This window comes from Misgurnus anguillicaudatus, chromosome 13, assembly GCF_027580225.2.
Source record: "Misgurnus anguillicaudatus chromosome 13, ASM2758022v2, whole genome shotgun sequence".
In the NCBI taxonomy this organism is placed as follows: Eukaryota; Metazoa; Chordata; class Actinopteri; order Cypriniformes; family Cobitidae; genus Misgurnus; species Misgurnus anguillicaudatus.
Genome location: NC_073349.2, coordinates 23,671,357 through 23,689,393, shown reverse-complemented (window position 1 = coordinate 23,689,393; position 18,037 = coordinate 23,671,357). Strand labels below are relative to the sequence as shown.

At 39.0% G+C, this 18,037-nt stretch overlaps 1 protein-coding gene across 2 annotated transcripts in view; it reads right to left on the bottom strand.

Annotated features, from left to right (window-relative positions):
- LOC141369307 (L-rhamnose-binding lectin CSL3-like) overlaps window positions 1-14,826 on the bottom strand; it is a 35,351-nt gene extending 20,525 nt beyond the window's left edge. The window contains exons 1-10 of one of the 2 annotated variants that reach the window (XR_012372934.1): window positions 14,687-14,826; window positions 14,565-14,588; window positions 14,231-14,287; window positions 13,987-14,040; window positions 13,780-13,903; window positions 13,262-13,371; window positions 11,585-11,641; window positions 11,108-11,243; window positions 10,321-11,036; window positions 9,924-10,233 (exon numbers count right to left, since the gene is read on the bottom strand). Coding sequence is in view for 1 of the 2 variants with exons in the window: in XM_073875450.1 (XP_073731551.1) it covers window positions 11,108-11,243; window positions 11,585-11,641; window positions 13,262-13,371; window positions 13,780-13,903; window positions 13,987-14,040; window positions 14,231-14,287; window positions 14,565-14,588; window positions 14,687-14,717 (593 nt within the window). In the remaining variant the exon portion in view is untranslated. Of the gene's footprint in view, window positions 1-9,923; window positions 10,234-10,320; window positions 11,037-11,107; window positions 11,244-11,584; window positions 11,642-13,261; window positions 13,372-13,779; window positions 13,904-13,986; window positions 14,041-14,230; window positions 14,288-14,564; window positions 14,589-14,686 lie in introns of those variants that run through there. The other variant, XM_073875450.1, reaches the window with a different exon arrangement.
- Window positions 14,827-18,037: the final 3,211 nt, after the last annotated feature.

The following is an 18,037-nucleotide window of genomic DNA, read 5'->3' as shown; positions in this document are numbered from 1 at the left end:
AGTCTGGGACTAGCATAAACCCTGCCGGGAAACCGCCCCTTTAAGTTGACTATTATTCTTGGTTAATTGTAAATCGTTGTAATATGCTTATGACTTGCGAAAGTAGGCTAAGTTAACTTATTTGTTACATATATTGCATACATTTTCTATAATGAAATAGTAAATCTGGTTTTAATTTTCATTTTATCTAATTCATTTTTGTAAAATTGGCAGAAAACACATTCAAAAGAGTACATCTGTGTCTGTGTGGCAGTCTCCAGCAGGTGTCGGTATTTCACAACTAAAACTATAGTGCTCAGTTTCTTAATCCGAAGGCTGCAGCCTCCGGAGGTCGCATAGGCTGCATACGTGTTTTATTTATGTTTGTACTACATGATGTACTACAACCACCAATATTCAAGAAACAGAATATGCTAGATTTTAATCGGCACTTGAATATCCCACAAACATAAGCAATTACAACATACATAGTATGTATTATTTTAGCTCCTTTAATAATTTTTTTGTTGACCACTTCCTGGTAATGTGTCCTCATTTGTAAGTCTTTGAATTTTTTTTTTTTTTTTGCTAAATTAGTAAATGTAAATGTAATTAAAATGTTCATAAATTTTAGATTCGTTTTTTACACAAACATAAAAATCTTACTACGCCGACAAAGTATACTAGCACTGAAAAATAAAGTAAATAAAGTAAAACTATAACAAAAGTATCAATTTTACTGCTCATATCTATAGCAAAGTATTTAAAAAAAAAACATATTAACATATGTCACAGGCCGAGGCGGACCACAGACTTTGTGAGTCACGCCTCTCCTTAAGTTCCACCTCGAGGAGGTCCCCAAAGCACCCCAATGACCAGACACACGAATAAGATAAGTAAAATAGTAACAATCTTTATTAAATTAGTTAAAATAAGTTGGGAGTGGGGAAGGGGAATTTAAAATAACTTTCTCTCTCTTTCTCCTCCAGGAGACGACGGGGGTCCAGAGAATGGGGGAAGGGAAGCCAGCCAGGTAAGTGCTCTCAGGGAAAGCACAGGACGGAGCTCCTTCGTCCCTGTCCACTTCCTGTGGTGTAAATTGCTCCCGTGGCGCCCTTCACTTCTCCTGAAGGCAGAAATCAGAAACACACAATGAGTATGGGGGGGGGGGCAGGAAGTAACTACCTGAGTCTCACAGAGGCACGTTCACTCAATCCACTCCACGCAGACACCCAACGGACCCTTGACTCCAATGGCCTCGGGGTGAGTATAGCTGGAACACGATGTGGGTAAGTATGGCTCTTCCGTTAAACTACAGGTAGGGGTCCCTGTTAAGCGCAGGCTCTCTGTTCCTCTTACAGGTTTCTCAAGGCGAGTGTGATCCTAACTGGGTACACAGGTAAGTATTTCGAACAATCACAAGGTCTCAATTCCTCGCACCCGTTTCTCCAGGTGAGTATGGCGTTAGCTAGGACTGCGAATAGTATCTCCAATGATCACAGACTCTGAATTCGGTAAACAGGTTCTTCGAGGTGAGTATAGCTTTAGCTAGGGGTGTGGTAAGTGTCACTGCCGATCACAGGCTCTTTATTCAATATACAGGTTCTTCGAAGGGAGTATAGCTTTAGCTAGGGGTGCAGTAAGTAGCACCGACTAACACAGACTCTTTGTTCGGTTTACAGGTTCTTCGAGGTGAGTATAGCTTTAGCTAGGGGGTGTGGTAAGTATCACTGGCGATCACAGGCTCTTTTTCGGTTTACAGGTAAGTATCTTGGACTATGATAAAGACTCGAAATCATACATCACCTCTAGACTCGGTGGCACAGGTGAAAGAGAGGAGTTTGTTACCGGCGTCACGACAGTGGCTTAGGGGTGAAGTAGCCGACCCACGTCCGTCCCCGTAGCGGACACGTCCTCTTCCCTTCCTCTTAGAGGCTGGTGAAGATCTAGACCTTGGGGGTGGACAGCTCAGATCACACAGCCACCACGGGGTATACACACACAGCAGTTAGTTCTTCGTATACACTCACGACGTCCCTTTCGACAGTATGTGATTATCTGTAACACTGGGCACAGTACCTCACTTGACGACACCATCCACCGGGCAGTGATAGAGGTTGGGGGACCACTGTTGCGGTAGCTCACGTTCACCTTCACGGGGCCTTCTGTACCTGGGGATAAGTGCAGACAACAAGGGACACGGCACGACACTGCAAAGCTTCAGGTGCACACACGTCACAGACAGACTCACCCACGGCACAGCACACACTTCGGTGAATTGAAGAAGGTCCACACTGTTCGCCCAGTCGAGACTCGCCCCAACTGGAGACTTCGATACACTGCCCGAACCATGTCCTTCCCGGGTCGTTGTAGTCCCGTAAATAACGCCGGCTAATTCGACTTCGGCTCGCCCGCCCACCTCAGTATGAACGGCGGGGCCGGGTAAATAACAGATGGTTATTCCACAATCTTACTTGCATCCAACATCAATGATGTAAAGACTTCGGTACTCACTGTGCCCATGTTAATACTCTCTCCCTTTGTCTTTCCTTCTTTCGCAGGTCCTCACCACATGCAGAGCTACAGTGGGAGCTTCACCCAAGCGTGTAATCCAGGTAATCCTTCGGTGTGACACACACCCAACCGGCAAGTATTATTTCTTCCACATATGATTTCTCTCACCTCCGTGCCATTTGTCGTCGTCCTCTTTCTCCGTGCTTTTCACATTTTCACAAGAGCTTCGACCTGTTTTCACTCCACTTCCGGGTTTTGGCTCACCGCTCGCTCGTCGCAATTGTTCCCCCAAATTGTGTTCTGTTTACTCACTCATGGCGTCTCTTCATCAACAACAACACATCCTTACTTTCGTCTTTTCTAGCCCCGCACTGTCTCCACTCGCATTCCAGGGATCCCCGGATCAGCGGTGCTTCCGACTCTTCACAAGGGTGTGTGTGGTTTGGTCCGCTTTGGCGGAAAGGAACCCGCCCCGAAGTCAAACCCTTCGCCTTTGGCGAGAGTGAGTTCACCGAAAATCATCCTCTCTTCCTGCATTGCCACACTCTTTATATACTCCTCCTCACCCTCCGATTCATCCAATCAGCGATCGCTGCGTCATTTCCCACACCTGTTGCAGGTTTCAGTGATTTTGGGGCTTCCCCCGGGGATACCCGGAAGTGCCGGTGTTTGTCGACTTCCGTCCGGGCGGAACCTCTTCTCTCATTTTTGGTTCCGCCCAAAGTTACTCCGTGACACATACTTACCAAAAATTAAGCTCAGCCTTTCTTGCATGTTGACTGTGCAGATGAATGATGCTGAACAAGATGAAATAGCTCAGCTTCACTAAACAGGTTTTGTTCTGGAATAAATGAGCTGACAAAACTAGATAAAGACCATCTGTCAGTTGGTTACCAAACCGGCCCTAAACCTAGTTTTCATAAAGCACAATTTACATATTTACAAATTCTTTTAAGGTCACATATTAAGCAAAATCCATTTTACAAGGTGTTTGAACACTACAATGAAAAAATTGCCATCTAAATACACCCCCATTTGGAAAAACCCAGATTTCACTATTAACAAGAAGCCACTTAACTTCTACACATGGGCAGAAAAGGGCATCACACAACTACAGCATATCTTACTAGAAATACAGCGTCAGGAGTAATTTTTTTTTTTTTTTACAAATAAAGTAATCTATCCAGTCAAGATCTCTCACCATTAATTGCAGAATTAATTAATATATCCGTCCCTAAAAAATTACTCTCAAAAATATACAGAATAATATTAAAATCAGACAATACATTAAGCTTACCTAATACTAGACGGTAATCAGATTTATCCATTACTCCTGATCTCGATTTCTGGACTCAAATATGCAAAAATATTTACTTGATGACCAAAAATGCCAACCTGCAACTAATACAGTATAATATAAAGCACTCCATAGATTACACCTAACTGGATGGAAATGGTTTAAAATGGGTTTCAACTCACAAATCTGCACATATTGCACACAAAATAACCCAGATACATATGTTCATGCACTTTGCACTCCAATTAAACAGTTCTGTTACCCCTTTATTATTATTATTATAATTTTTTTTTCTGTTTTGGTTTGTTTTCCCTTTGTTATTAAGCGCATGTAAATAAAGTCATTTTCTGTGTTGCATTTTATAATAATAAAAAAGACAATGGAGATTAAGTTGGAAGTGGCCACATACTATTACTCGATTGTATTGTTTATTCTGCACACATTGTACATTTGACAGCAGTATATAGTATACAGTAAAATCACTTCTTCCCATGTTGGCATATGTTTAAATGGAATAACTGTGCAGATGGTCTCCATTTTAAAAGCACAAGACATTAATGTTGTCTTTATATTATGATATAAATGTATTAATATGAGTGGAACTAAATCGCATAAACCTCAACGTAACATTTTAGCTGTGTTTTCAAAACCTTTTTTGGTGCACACCTGTCAACACTGCCGTTTGTCCTGGGAGTCTCCTATCTCCTGCCCTCTTCTGTTTTGTTAATTCTCTCTGAAAACTAATGTAATTTGAACGGCCCTTACATGAATAATCACAGGAATACAGTGGGGCAAAAAAGTATTTAGTCAACCACCAATTGTGCAGGTTCTCCCGCTTGAAGGGATGGGAGAGGCCTGTGGTTTTCGTCATGGGTACACTTCAACTATGAGAGACAGAATGGGGAAAGGGATCCAGAGGATCACATTGTCTGATTTTTTAAGAATTTATTTGCGGTTTATGGTGGAAAATAAGTATTTGGTCAATAACAAAAAAGCAAGATTTCTTTCTCTCACAGACCTGTAACTTCTTCTTTAAGAGGATCCTCTGTCCTCCACTTGTTACCTGTATTAATGGCACCTGTTTGAACTTGTTAGCAGTATAAAAGACACCTGTCCACAACCTAAAACAGTCAGAATGCAAACTCAACTATGGCCAAGACCAAAGAGCTGTCAAAGGACACCAGAAACAAAATTGTAGACCTGCACCAGGCTGGGAAGACTGAATCTGCAATAGGTAAGCAGCTTGGTGTGAAGAAATCAATTGTGAGAGCAATTATTAGAAAATGTAAGACATACAAGAACACTGATAATCTCCCTCGATCTGGGGCTCCACGCAAGATCTCATCCCGTAGGGTAAAAATTATCACCAGAATGGTGAGCAAAAATCCCAGAACCACATGGGGGGACCTAGTGAATGACCTGCAGAGAGCTGGGACCAAAGTAACAAAGGCTACCATCAGTAACACACTATGCAGCCAGGGACTCAATTCCTGCAGTGCCAGATGTGTCCACCTGCTTAAGCCAGTACATGTCCGGACCCGTCTGAAGTTTGCTAGAGAGCATTTGGATGATCCAGAAGAAGAGTGGGAGAATGTCATATGGTCAGATGAAACCAAAACATAACTTCTAGGTAGAAACTCAACTTTTTGTGTTTGGAGGAGAAAGATGCTGAGTTGCATCCAAAGAACACCATACCTACTGTGAAGCATGGGGGTGGAAACCTCATGCTTTGGGGCTGTTTTTCTGCAAAGGGACCAGGACGACTGATCCGAGTTAAGGAAAGAATGAATGGGGCCATGTATCGTGAGATTTTGACTCAAAACCTCCTTTCGTCAGATAGGGCATTGAAGATGAAACGTGGCTGGATCTTTCAGTATGGCAGTGATCCCAAACATACCGCCCGGGCAAAGAAGGAGTGGTTTCGTAAGAATAATTTCAAGGTCCTGGAGTGGCCTAGCCAGTCTCCAGATCTCAACCCCATAGAAGGGAGTTGAAAATCTGAGTTGCCCAGCGACAGCCCTAAAACATCACTGCTCTAGAGGAGATCTGCATGGAGGAATGGGCCAAACTACCAGCAACAATATGTAAAAACCTTGTGGAGACTTACAGAAAACGTTTGATCTCTGTCATTGCCAACAAAGGGTATATAACAAAGTATTGACATAAACTTTTGTTGTTGACCAAATACTTATTTTTCACCATGATTTGCAAGTGGATTCTTGGAGGGTCAGACAGTGTGATTTTCTGGATTTTTTTTTCTCATTTTGTCTCTCATGGTTGACGTGTGCCTTTGACGGAGATTGCAGGCCTCTCTCATCTTTTTGAGTGTGAGAGCTTGAACAATTGGTGGCTGACTAAATACTTTTTTGCCCCACTGTATATTATATATGAAGGTTGTCCAGTTGCCAGATCTTGTAACGCATCCTACTCACACAATAGACACATCATACGATTGTAAACCTATTTTTGAGCTTAGCCTGGAAACTACAACTCGATTGCTCTGTTAATATCTGCGGGGGAAGTTGACTCAAGCATCACTATTAATAAAAAAAAAAAGCTCAGGGGGTGCTAAAAACAAAACATAGTTTACGAAGGGATTTAATTTCTTATTGCGAAGCAGCATCAACAATTCCCATGCTTTTTGTAAAATATGTCACAATTCCTCCCACTTCAGACTCACAGCTTGTAAGTTAACTCCTGTTAGCATTGTGCGCAAATCTTTGTGCATCAAACAACCTCCTCCGCCACCGCTGTAGTTGTCGCTGTCCAGTTGTCTGTCATATACTGTACAGCCATTCGGCCAATGTCTCAGAAGTTAGTGGGAGTGAGAAAATGACAGAAAATTTAAAAAGGCCTGCAGCTTTCAAAGCCGACGTGTGGAAGCACTTTGTGGCATTAAAAAAAGTTTTATTTTTACATTTTTACTAAAAGAAGAAAAACTATTGCAATGTATCGCAACATGCAACATATTGTATCGTATTGCGATACATTGCATCATGTACCGTGATATGTATTGTATCGTGAGGCCCTTGCCAATACCCAGCCCTAGTTATCTGGAGCTAGAAAAATGTACGGTATTTGGAAAATGTGTTTTTTTAATCATAAACCATGCAAACACATTTTTATTATTCCAAATGTTTTTTAGCAATGAAATAGGCAATATGACCAGCCAACACATACAATCCATAGCACATAAAACACAAGAGCATATTAAAGGGATAGGGACCCAAAAATAAATATTGTACCATTTCCTCACCCTCATGGTGTTTTAGGCCTGTATGAATTTATTTTTTCTCATGAAGACAAAAAAAATACATTTTGCTAAATGATGATAAGCACACAGCTAGGGGAAACCATTGACTTCCATAGTAGGATGTCATAATAATAATCCAGTATATTGGTCAACTTTGTTGCACCGTACTGGATTAGGCAATTTTACCTTGTGTGTGTGTACCTGGTAATTATCACATTGTGGGGACCAATTGTCTCCACAAAAATAGGAATACCAGTGTTTTTGTGACCTTGTGGGGACATTTTGATGTCCCCATGAGGAAACAAGCTTATAAATCAAACAGAATAATGTTTCTTGAAAATGTGAAGTAGTAGAAGGGTTTCTGTGATGGTTGGGGTTAGGGACTGGGGTAGGTAAGGGGAATAGAATATACAGTTTGTATGGTATAAAATGCATTACGTCTATGGAATGTCCCCACAAAACATGGAAACCAGAATGTGTGTGTGTGTGGGGGGGGGGGCTTCTGACGCTGTCTGTTGTTCAAGAGTGGCTTGAAACAAGGAATGCGACAGCTGAAACTCAGGTCTTGCATGCGTCTGTGCGTAGTGGTTCTTGAAGCACTGATTCCAGTCCAGCTGCATGGGGAATGTGATTGGTCGAGCCTGGTCGAGTTTGAAAAAAATAAAATAGCGGCCAGGAAAGTGGCAAATTTTGTGTAAATAAATGTATATTTTCACTTTTTACACCTTTTTATTGCATTTTTAGTGAGAAGTCAGCTGCCTAAGTTTTTAGACGCAGCCTAGGGTAGATCTTCAGGATATGGGGTAGTTAACCACGAATCTATACAACATTTCAGAGGAAACACAGAGAAGAGTTTGCATTTATAAACAATTTATTGAACAGACACTGTTGGTTACATTAGGACAGAATGAACCTTACACCAAAATTCAGGAAAATTACTATTTATTAAATCTGATTATTAAATCTTATGAAGAAAACAGAGGAATAAATGAACCAGAAGATTTCCACCTCACTCTAAAGAAGGTCACAGAAATGGAGATGATTTCTGATTTGTCGATGTTTTCACTTCTAGGCCAAACAGACTGGGCCTACATAGTAAAAGATCATAAAATGTATAACAATATTTGCTATGAACTCTACTATAAAGGCAATAATATGTATATACAATAATCTATGAAATAAAACAGCATTAGAGAGAAACACATATGAGGTAGACATTTGATCTTAAAGGTGCAGTGTGTAATTTTTAGAAGGATCTCTTGACAGAAATGCAAAATAATATACAAAACTATATTATCAGGGGTGTACAAAGACCTTTCATAATGAACCATTTGTGTGTTTATTACCTTAGAACGAGACCTTTTATGTACGTACAAAGAGGGTCCCCTGACATGGAAGTCGCCATTTTGTGCCGCAATTTTTCTACAGAAGCCCTTAACAGACAATTTTTTTTACTAAGTTGTCTCTGACGATTAACATTTTTGATTAATTCTCTATGTGTTTCAAAAGCAAGGGGTGAGCAGTGGACTACACGGTTGGTTGCATTTCGCAACCTCACCACTAGATGCCGCTAAAATTTATACACTGCACCTTTAATGGTTGAAGACTTTAAGGGGGAGCTATACATTACTCAACAAGCATTTATAAAGTGCTTGTTATGAATCATATTGCTTCATATTACAGTGCTGTACAAACTGTCCACCTACATTTATAGTTGTCCCAGCCAGTATGGTCAGATATAGATCACCATTTTAACAAAAACTTTTGTATGTGGGAAATAGGGCTGTTACAATGACTAAATAATCGCCTCATCGCAATTGTTTGACCTCATTTCGATGATTTCAGATCACCGCAATGATTGCACATCTCTTTATAAAACATAAGGGGGAGCTGCAAACTTTGATAAGCAGTATGAACTGCCAAATAAAACATACATTTCCAAAACAGCAATTACAAATTTAGGGAAGTGGAGGATGCTATTCTTAAGGATCTGTAAGAAATTGATTTTTTTGCAGGCACTACAGACATTAGACACCAGTACTAATATGAGCTTAGTATTGGATTGGCTACTATTTAAAGCCTGTTCTGGTATAGTCAGTTTATTTTGATTGCATTTTTATTTTCAGTTATTTTTCAGACACTTTATTGTGTTTATTTCTTATGAAGAATTTTTAGTTTTTGAGATATTTTCATTAAATAATTAAGCCTACTTTTAAATATGTGTTATGTGTATTAATATTTAAACCTTGCAAAACATTTATGTAGAATTGATAATTAAATGTCCTACTAGCCCTAAAACAGACAATTGACGCAATTTATTAGCCAATTAACTGTCAGACAAAATTTATAATCGTGACAGCCCTAGTGGTAAGCCTTGTTTCCATTACAGACTTGTTGATATTTTGCAATTTGTTGATAACACACCATTGTGAAATAACCCTGCACTGTAAAAAAAATTCTGTAGAAGTTACAGTATTACTGGGTATTTCCGGCAACTAGCTGCCAGTAACCTAATGTAGATTTTACATTTATGTTATTTACTGGCAAGAGTTTGTTCAAAGTTTAATGAACATGAAACATTTACAATCTTTATCTTCTACAGTAAGTTGCTGGCAACCAGCTGCATAATTACAGCAAATTTTTACAGTGTGTTTTCATTTAATCGATGTTATGGAACAAAAAACTAAATTTCTCCTCTTACAATAACAATAAGCGATGTATGATGGTAGGTTTATGTATATTGCAGCCATCACACTAGCTATTAGTTTTATTTGAAGGAGAAGCAGGTGTGTTAACCAACCATTAATGGCAAGAAAGCCCCTTATACTTGAAAGCATTCATATTAGGTGTCCCTGGCAGGTTATAGGACATATCACATTTTTAAAGAATGTTTACGTGACTTGTATTCACATCAGTGAGGTGACGTGTAAATGCTAAAACGGCTTCTGTTGCAGTTTTGTGCTATATTCTTCTTTCAAATAGCCTGAAAAACTGTATATGACATATAAACGTTTTAATTGGATATATTTCAATTCACAATTTCAGTTTGTGAATGGACACGCAACTATATAACAGCTACTTACTTGGGCCACACGTGTAGGACACATCCAGGTATTTGTAGGTTCCTATACAGGGATCATCGAAAACTGAGTTGGTTGCAGGAATGGAACAATCCTGTTTTCCATTACATCTGTTAAGACACAGAATTAAAGCACATTTTAAAAGACTAAAGGCAATCATTTTAATGTCCCGTAAGTTGTAGTTACAGTGTTCTTACTGAGTGTTCAGCACACTTAGGGTTGAATTCTGAGAGCACTGATCATTTGAGAGCTGGTTAGCTGGTCGTCCAGTAGAGCAGGTTTCACTGTTCGTACGCCCATAATTGGCTGCAGACACTTTTATAATGTGATTGTCTGTTGATAAAACGTATATTACACAAGTGTTTGTGTGTGAACAATAAGACAAGGAAACAATATTTTATGGCCTCATGCAGGACTAAACATGTTGAACATTTATCCATCATTTAATTCCCTGAAGCAAGGGAACAGAGTCGTCACATCCCGTCCTGTCGCCACGGCCTTGCTGCGAGATTGCTGACGTTGGCCGGGCACTAGATGATCTGCTTTCTCAGCGGAAATAGCTGATTATGCATTGCATGTGCCTTTCATTTTGTACTCGTGCGGCAGGGCGGCGCCAGCAGATGCAAATACTGCATGCCAATGTTCATTGGCCCATTGAAAGTTGCTCGAAGCAGATTGGTCCCGGGACGTGCGTTCCCAATACATCAGTCACATACGTAACCGAGACGGTATACATAAACTAGTTAAGTCTAGAATGAAGGATCTGTAATGTGCACGTATATAACAGGATAAAAATATTAACTTACTTGGGTGACAAATGTAGGACACTTTCAAGTATTTGTAGGTTCCTACACAGGGATCACCAAAAACTGTGTTATTCGTAGACACGGAACAAGTGTGTGCTCCATCACACCTGTAAATAAAATCAAATAAATAAATAAATATTTTTTGATGTCCAAATAATGATGTTAACAGTGATCTTACTGAGTGGCCAGCACATTTAGGGATGAACTCTGAGTGCACTGAACATTTGAGATCTGGTCAGCTGGTCTTCCAGTAGAGCAGGTGGCACTGTTTGTTCGCCCATAATTGGCAGAAACCACTTTAATTATCATTTTGTCTGTTGACAAAAAGTAGCATTACTCATGAAAATGATCTCAATTGTTTTAAATAATCCACAAGAAATCTTAAGAGTTTTTGTGATTGATGTGGTAAAAATGCTTGGATGGATATGAAGAGTTTGTTTCCAACACCAGACAACTTTTCTAAAAAAAATTGATATTCTTTCCAATCAATTCCAGTAGGTATGTTTTGATTTAAGCCTTAATAACAAAAAATACAGCTAAGTAGCACACAAAAACACAATAAAAACATAACACAATAATAAAAATGTTTTTTTTTTAATTACATTTAGCTGGTTTTGGAACCAAACTTTTCATATTCAGATCAATTATAACTTACTACAGTTGATACTGATTGTGTCTCCCTCACAAGAACTCTGTTTCTGTATTATTGCCCCTATAGAGAGACAAACAGCCATTCATGCAGATGAAGTTAAACACTTTTTAAATGAGATTAAAATATTTTTGATCATATTTACTGAAACCAACACTATGCTCCGATAGAACAACGTAAATTAGACTGTTTAAGAAAAAAATCCGCGCTTCTAGCTCCTTCTAGAGCCTGTTATTTGGTTTGCAAAAATTCACCGCTCCCGGTTCATCTGGTCCAATCAGCGCAGGGCTGTGTAAACTCTGCCTGTCAATCACAGTTCCTGCACGCACCACAGATCCTCCCCCCTTGCGTGCGTTACATTAGGCTTGTTCGACTTCATGCGGCGCCGCAAGAATCGACAGCAGGATGACGTCAAAGTACCGCAAGAGCGATTCGCGAAAGGAGGAGTTTGCTTTTAAACCGCTCTCGCGGGATTTTTACGTTTGCTGTCATGAAGCTGAACAAGCCTAAAGGCCGGGGTACCTTTTTTCCGCGTCCGTGTCTGGCTCGCGCGCTTTCCAAGTATACTCCCTGCGGCTCCACACGAATGGCTGCGTTCGACACTATACGCAATACAAATTATTTCTCATTCAAATTATTACTCTACCAGGCCGTCAGGGCAGCACTGATTTTGCGACATTTACAGTACATTAAAACATTAGGATATGTGAAGAAAAGTAGCTTTCTGTTCTTGAAAGAAGTAAAATTAAAGAAGAAAAACGATAGTGTGTGTGCAAATGCTGCACTGTAAAAAATACTTTGCTGCCTTAAAATTTTTTGTTAAATCAACTCCTATCCAACTACTGTCCTGTCAACAAAGATGAGTTGTCACGACTTATAAAATATAGTAGTTAATTTTATAAGTTGACTTTTAACTCACCTGTAGTTATAACAACTCATCTCTAGTCAAGATAAATAATAGTAAGTTGAAATAACTTGTAAATCTGAGTTGATTCAACAAAAATTTTTAAGGCAGCAAAGTATTTTTTACAGTGTGTCTATTTCCTTTGTATAAGTGTTTGTAGTGAAGTGTCCTGTCTAAATATTTTCATGCGCATGCGCTGTTGTACGCGGACTGTATGCGCACTGTCCGCGCGGCCTCAAATTGTGGGCTTCAAATTTTGGGCTGCAAATTTTGGCGTCGACCTGGACCTCCTGATGACGAAAATGACGTCATGCGGACGGCACGCATACGCGGACGTCCCTACTTTCGGCTTAATATCACATGCATCCACCTGAAGTTCACGGGTGTGTTGGATTGAACGCAGCTTGATGGTGGAGATCATTCACTAACAAACTTACGATTCCTTGGTTAAATACCAGAGCTAAGAGAACAACCAAGGAAACAAAGATAGAAAGTGACCGTGCCCTTAATAAAACTAGGATCAATATCGGTCCGGCATTTGAAAGGTGGAGGAATCTGAGATTTTAAAGGGTTCAAGCTGGATGCAGAGCTTGCCACATTCTTCTCGACAGGTAATTGTGTTTTATCAATCATTGATTGTATTTCTGAGTGTTAAGTATGCTTGCCAAGGACGAGCTCGAAGGGAGGTTGCTCGGTGGTTGTGTGGGAGGGGCATGAAAATTGTAAACAGTCGAAATCATCCTAATCCTCCAGAGTTGCCGACGGCAGCTTTAACTTACCTAATGGTATACAGATGTAGGACACATCCAGATATTTGTAAGTTCCTACACATGGATCACCAAAAACTGTGCTACTCGCAGAAACGGAACATTCTTTTTGTCCATCACAGCTGTCAACACACAAAAATAATAAATAGTGTTTCCCACCGGATTTTGAGAGACTGTGGTGGTGATGATGTCACCCGCTAATTAGCATATATGTGATGTCATCATGTCGTGTTTGCGTTTGATCTAGTGTTGGCACCTGAAATATGTTTCACTTCTACTCTTTGATCTGTATCTGTATTTGATCTATATTATATATCAAATTATATTTTAAGCTGAATTAAGCTGTTTTAAAAAGTGAAATAAAAATGTAAATGGGAATCGTGAAAATTCTATTTGTGGGGGCCAGTGTTGATTCTGTGGTGGGCCACCACAAATAAATCTATGTATGGGAAACACTGAAGTAAAAAAAAAAACTTAAAGAAAACATATCAATGTCCTTTAAGCTGTTATAATGTTCACGTGGTTCTTACCGACTGAGGGATGAACTATGTGTGCACTGAATATTTGAGACCTGGTTGGCTGGTTTTCCACTGGAGCAGGTTGTGCTGTTTGTACGTCCATAATTGGCTGAAATCACTTTAATGCGTCCCTGGTCTGTTGATAAGTCACATTATAGAGGTTATATATACTTTTATTCTGTGCAAATTCAGTGTTTTAATAAAATCTGGAGAACTCACCACAATGAAGACTGGCAGTGTCTGATTCACAGGCAATTACCCGTGATGTTAAATCTTAGAAAAGAAAGAAAACAGCATCTAAAGAGTAGTAACACAGTGTTACATTTACTATAGTTTTCATTTTAAATGCTTGACTATAAGCTTGCATTCACATCTGAACACACACACACACACACACACACACACACACACACAAATATACAGTAATCATGAAATGGCAACAACCGAATAAAACAGAACTCACCACAGATGAGTCGAGCTGTGTCTCCTTCACAGGTGGTGAGGTCCACGGCTTTGACACCTAGAGAGACAAACAGTTATTTATACACATTTACATCAAAGTAAGAAACAGAATATGCTAGATTTCAATCAACACTTGAATAATCCACAGACAAAACCAATTACATAGTATGTATTATTTTAGCTCCTTTAATAAACTTTGTGTGCTTTATTGTTGTCTTTGGATAAAAGCTTTTGCTAAATGAGTAAATGTATGTATGTAATTTAAATGTTCACACACTATGACTTAAAATTTTTGTACAATTGTTTTTTGAGCACACATAAAAATCAATCCTTACCACATTGACAAAGTAGCACCAACACTGTAAAAAAACAACTTTTATTAACAACAAAGTATGTATTTCACTGCTCATATCTATAGCAAAATAGTTTTTCTTTAAAAACGTATGAACATACTTACAGAAAATGAAGCTTATCCTTCCTTGCTGCATGTTGACTGTGCAAATGAATGATGGTGAACAAGATGAAATAGGTCAGCTTCACTTACTGTGGTTTTGTTCTGAGCAGACAAGGCTAAATATAACAAGTTTATAATGCCAGTCAAGTTACGTACCTGATTAAAAGAACATTAGTAATGCCTTAAAAATCCAAGGGCAGGGCATTAATTACTTAACAGGAATAAAAGTGACTGGAGTTCATCACCAAATTCCATGGACAATTGTACAACATATAACAAATATGAACAATAGAAAAGTAATGTTGGATGATTTAAACTGCAACTGTAAATGTGTTTGCATGTGAGAGGAGAATTTGGGCAAGTCAGTCTGAGTCATTTGATAAATTAAGAAGATATTGTGATCAAAGAGGAGAGTGATGTAAATGTATGAATGATTGAAGGCAGTTCTTAACTGTTGGAGTTAAAAGGCCCAAGGCATAGAGAATTTTAACGAATTGTTGGTGTAAGGAGAAAACCGTTAATTGGCCCAATGGCGGAAACCAATCAGCATGACAAAGGGTCCTTGCGCATTCTGTATTTTCTGGCGCTTACCAATGATGTTTTAACGTTACGTAGTTTAAATTATTTTATCTGATTTGTAAAAGATAAAATATTGTTATTTGTAATTATGAATCAAATAGATAGTTATCTTTGATAATTGTGAAATTTAGATAAATGTTTGGTTATTCTGCCTTACCTCTTTAGCCGATATTGAGTTGTTCATCCAGTTACCAATGTGGTATCGGTCCATTGTGCGGGTTCCGAACACAGCCTCGATCGTCCCAAAAGTTGTGGCTAAAGCAGTCTATCAATGCCGCTCCTGCCATCTCTTGCTAAAAGGTCCCCATGTGGGTCATTCTACATACCGAAAGAAATGTCTACAAAATGTCTACAGAAAGTCTACATACCACATTATTAGATTACTCTTTGACTATATAGGTACACATAAATGACAGCTTAATGATTTTTTTTTTTTTGCATGTACTTAAAGACTGCATAGACCATTTGTCACTGGTGTTACCTTACTTCATTAGCAATATTTAAGGTGTTTATAAAATTTATTTACTTTTTTCAGCTTTAAAGCTTAATTCTTAAGTGTAGCAGAATTCAATTAATTTAAAATGATCATCATGTCACATGTGAAAGATTTTATTTAATGTGAAATAAAAAAACACAGTAACACCAGTGACACAACAAATAATCACCAGTCACTGGTGTTACTGATCTTTACTGGTGTTACCCACAAGGAAGGTAACACCAGTGACAGTAACACCACTGACAATTTTCATGAAAACGGCATTTTACAAAATTGCTGCTGCAAAAAGTATCAAACCACATGTTGTCAATCATTGTATACTCACTAAATTAAGTAGTTTAATCCATTTGTATTCTAGTTTTTTGCAATTCCCAAACAATCATACCAGTGACTTAAACTAAAAGCTTCATATGAAATCATGAGATAAATGAGAAGATTTCTGATAACTGAAAAGAGACAGTGGACTTACCATCGGCTTCTCTTCATAGATCTCCACGAAAGTGAAAGAAGGAAGTCAAGTGATGTCATCAGTGTGATTTTTATTTAAAAATAAGAGCTTTTTTGTTAATCGGTAACACCAGTGACACAACTGGTGGTGTGACACAACGGGGTGGTGATGGCGCAGTGGTTAAGACACACGCCTTTAGTGTGAGAGACCTGGGTTCGAATCCACTGTGATACGCCATTGTGTCCCTGAGCAAGACCCCTAGTTGCTCCAGAGGTGTGTGACTTATGACATATACAGCAATTGTAAGTTGCTTTGGGTAAAAGCGTCAGCTAAATGAGTAAATGTAAACTCCAGGGGACCACTACTTTCATTGTAGATTTTATAATATTTATTTAGCATTTTGTTTTTTAATGTATACATATTTTTTTTTATATATTTGATAGTTATGGACACATGATTGTATTTTAAATGGAAGAAAACACTGTTTTGATCTCAAAATAAAGCATTTTCCCTCTGTACATGACTGTGGGGACGCGCACTTCTGTGGTGCTTGGAATTCTAATTAATTAATAAAAATCAAATATTGCTACTTTGATGGCTCAAGAAGCTGTAATTGTTCAAATAACACACTGTTTCATTTTAAAATATAAAAATTGTAACCCTAAAGTGTTTTTCAAGTGTAATATTTCTGTAAAGGCTAGGGACAGAAAAATTTACATTTCTGTAGAATGACCCATGTAGCCCCATGCAACCGCCCATATACAACTTAATACAAAACTCAAATTATAACCAGAGGTCCATGTTAGCACAGTCTGACCTGATATAGTAAATAATATGACTATATAAGAGTAACTAAACCCCTGGTCAGAGCCTGACTCCAGACTGGCAATCTTTGAAAAATGCAAGAAAAGTGGGCAGACCCCAACGGAGATAGAGGGGACGAACTGAGATCGTACCAAGGGTGTGAGATCGTAACAAGGGCGTGGTGAGCTTGAACCTGCTTATATAGGATCGTATCGCTTACCTCACGCAGTACCGCAACATCCAACAGGAAAATGGAAACCGGAAGTGCACATTAAATAGCGCGAGCTTCGTCAGATAGCGTCTACTACAAAATGCAAAATATACATTAGCAGCCAATGTTAATCGTTAATGATTTGGGACAAATATCATGTTATTTAATGTTAAACTATGTGAGTGGCGCTCTGTGGCGCAACAGGGATTTGAGCATCTTCGTGAGTCGTAGCTGGGCGGCGCGAACAGGCGCCACCTGTCGGCGCTGGTGTGCGTATACTCATAGAAAGAAATTTGTTATTTTTTTTAGAACGGTGCGACGCTGAGCTGCGCGTCTGGTGTGCACCCCCTTGATAGCACCTTTTTCCAGTCAGAGATATGTCAAGTGAGCGAATGACTCGCATGTTTAAAGAAGTCTACCTCATTAATTCTAAAATGACCAGTAGGTGGTGGCAGAATGATACAAGTTACTGTGGTGTTATCAGTACAATATCACATGCCTGGGAAGAGCTCTTAGCCAATCAGATTCGAGAACCAGAAAGAACTGTTAAACATCTATAGAAAATTCTGAATTCTTTTGAAAGATTAATTAATGTAAACACCTGGTGGGTCTTACATTTTTATGTTAACTTAGCACATGCTCAGAAGTCAATACAGTTGGAGATTCAGAATCTTGCGTAAGATTTCTGTGTGAATGTATGTACAGGTATGTGTATGAGTACGTGCAGTTAATACAATTGGAGATTCAGAATCTTGCGTAAGATTTCTATTTGTGTACAGGAATGTCTTATGAACGTTACAGTTTTCACGTATTGTA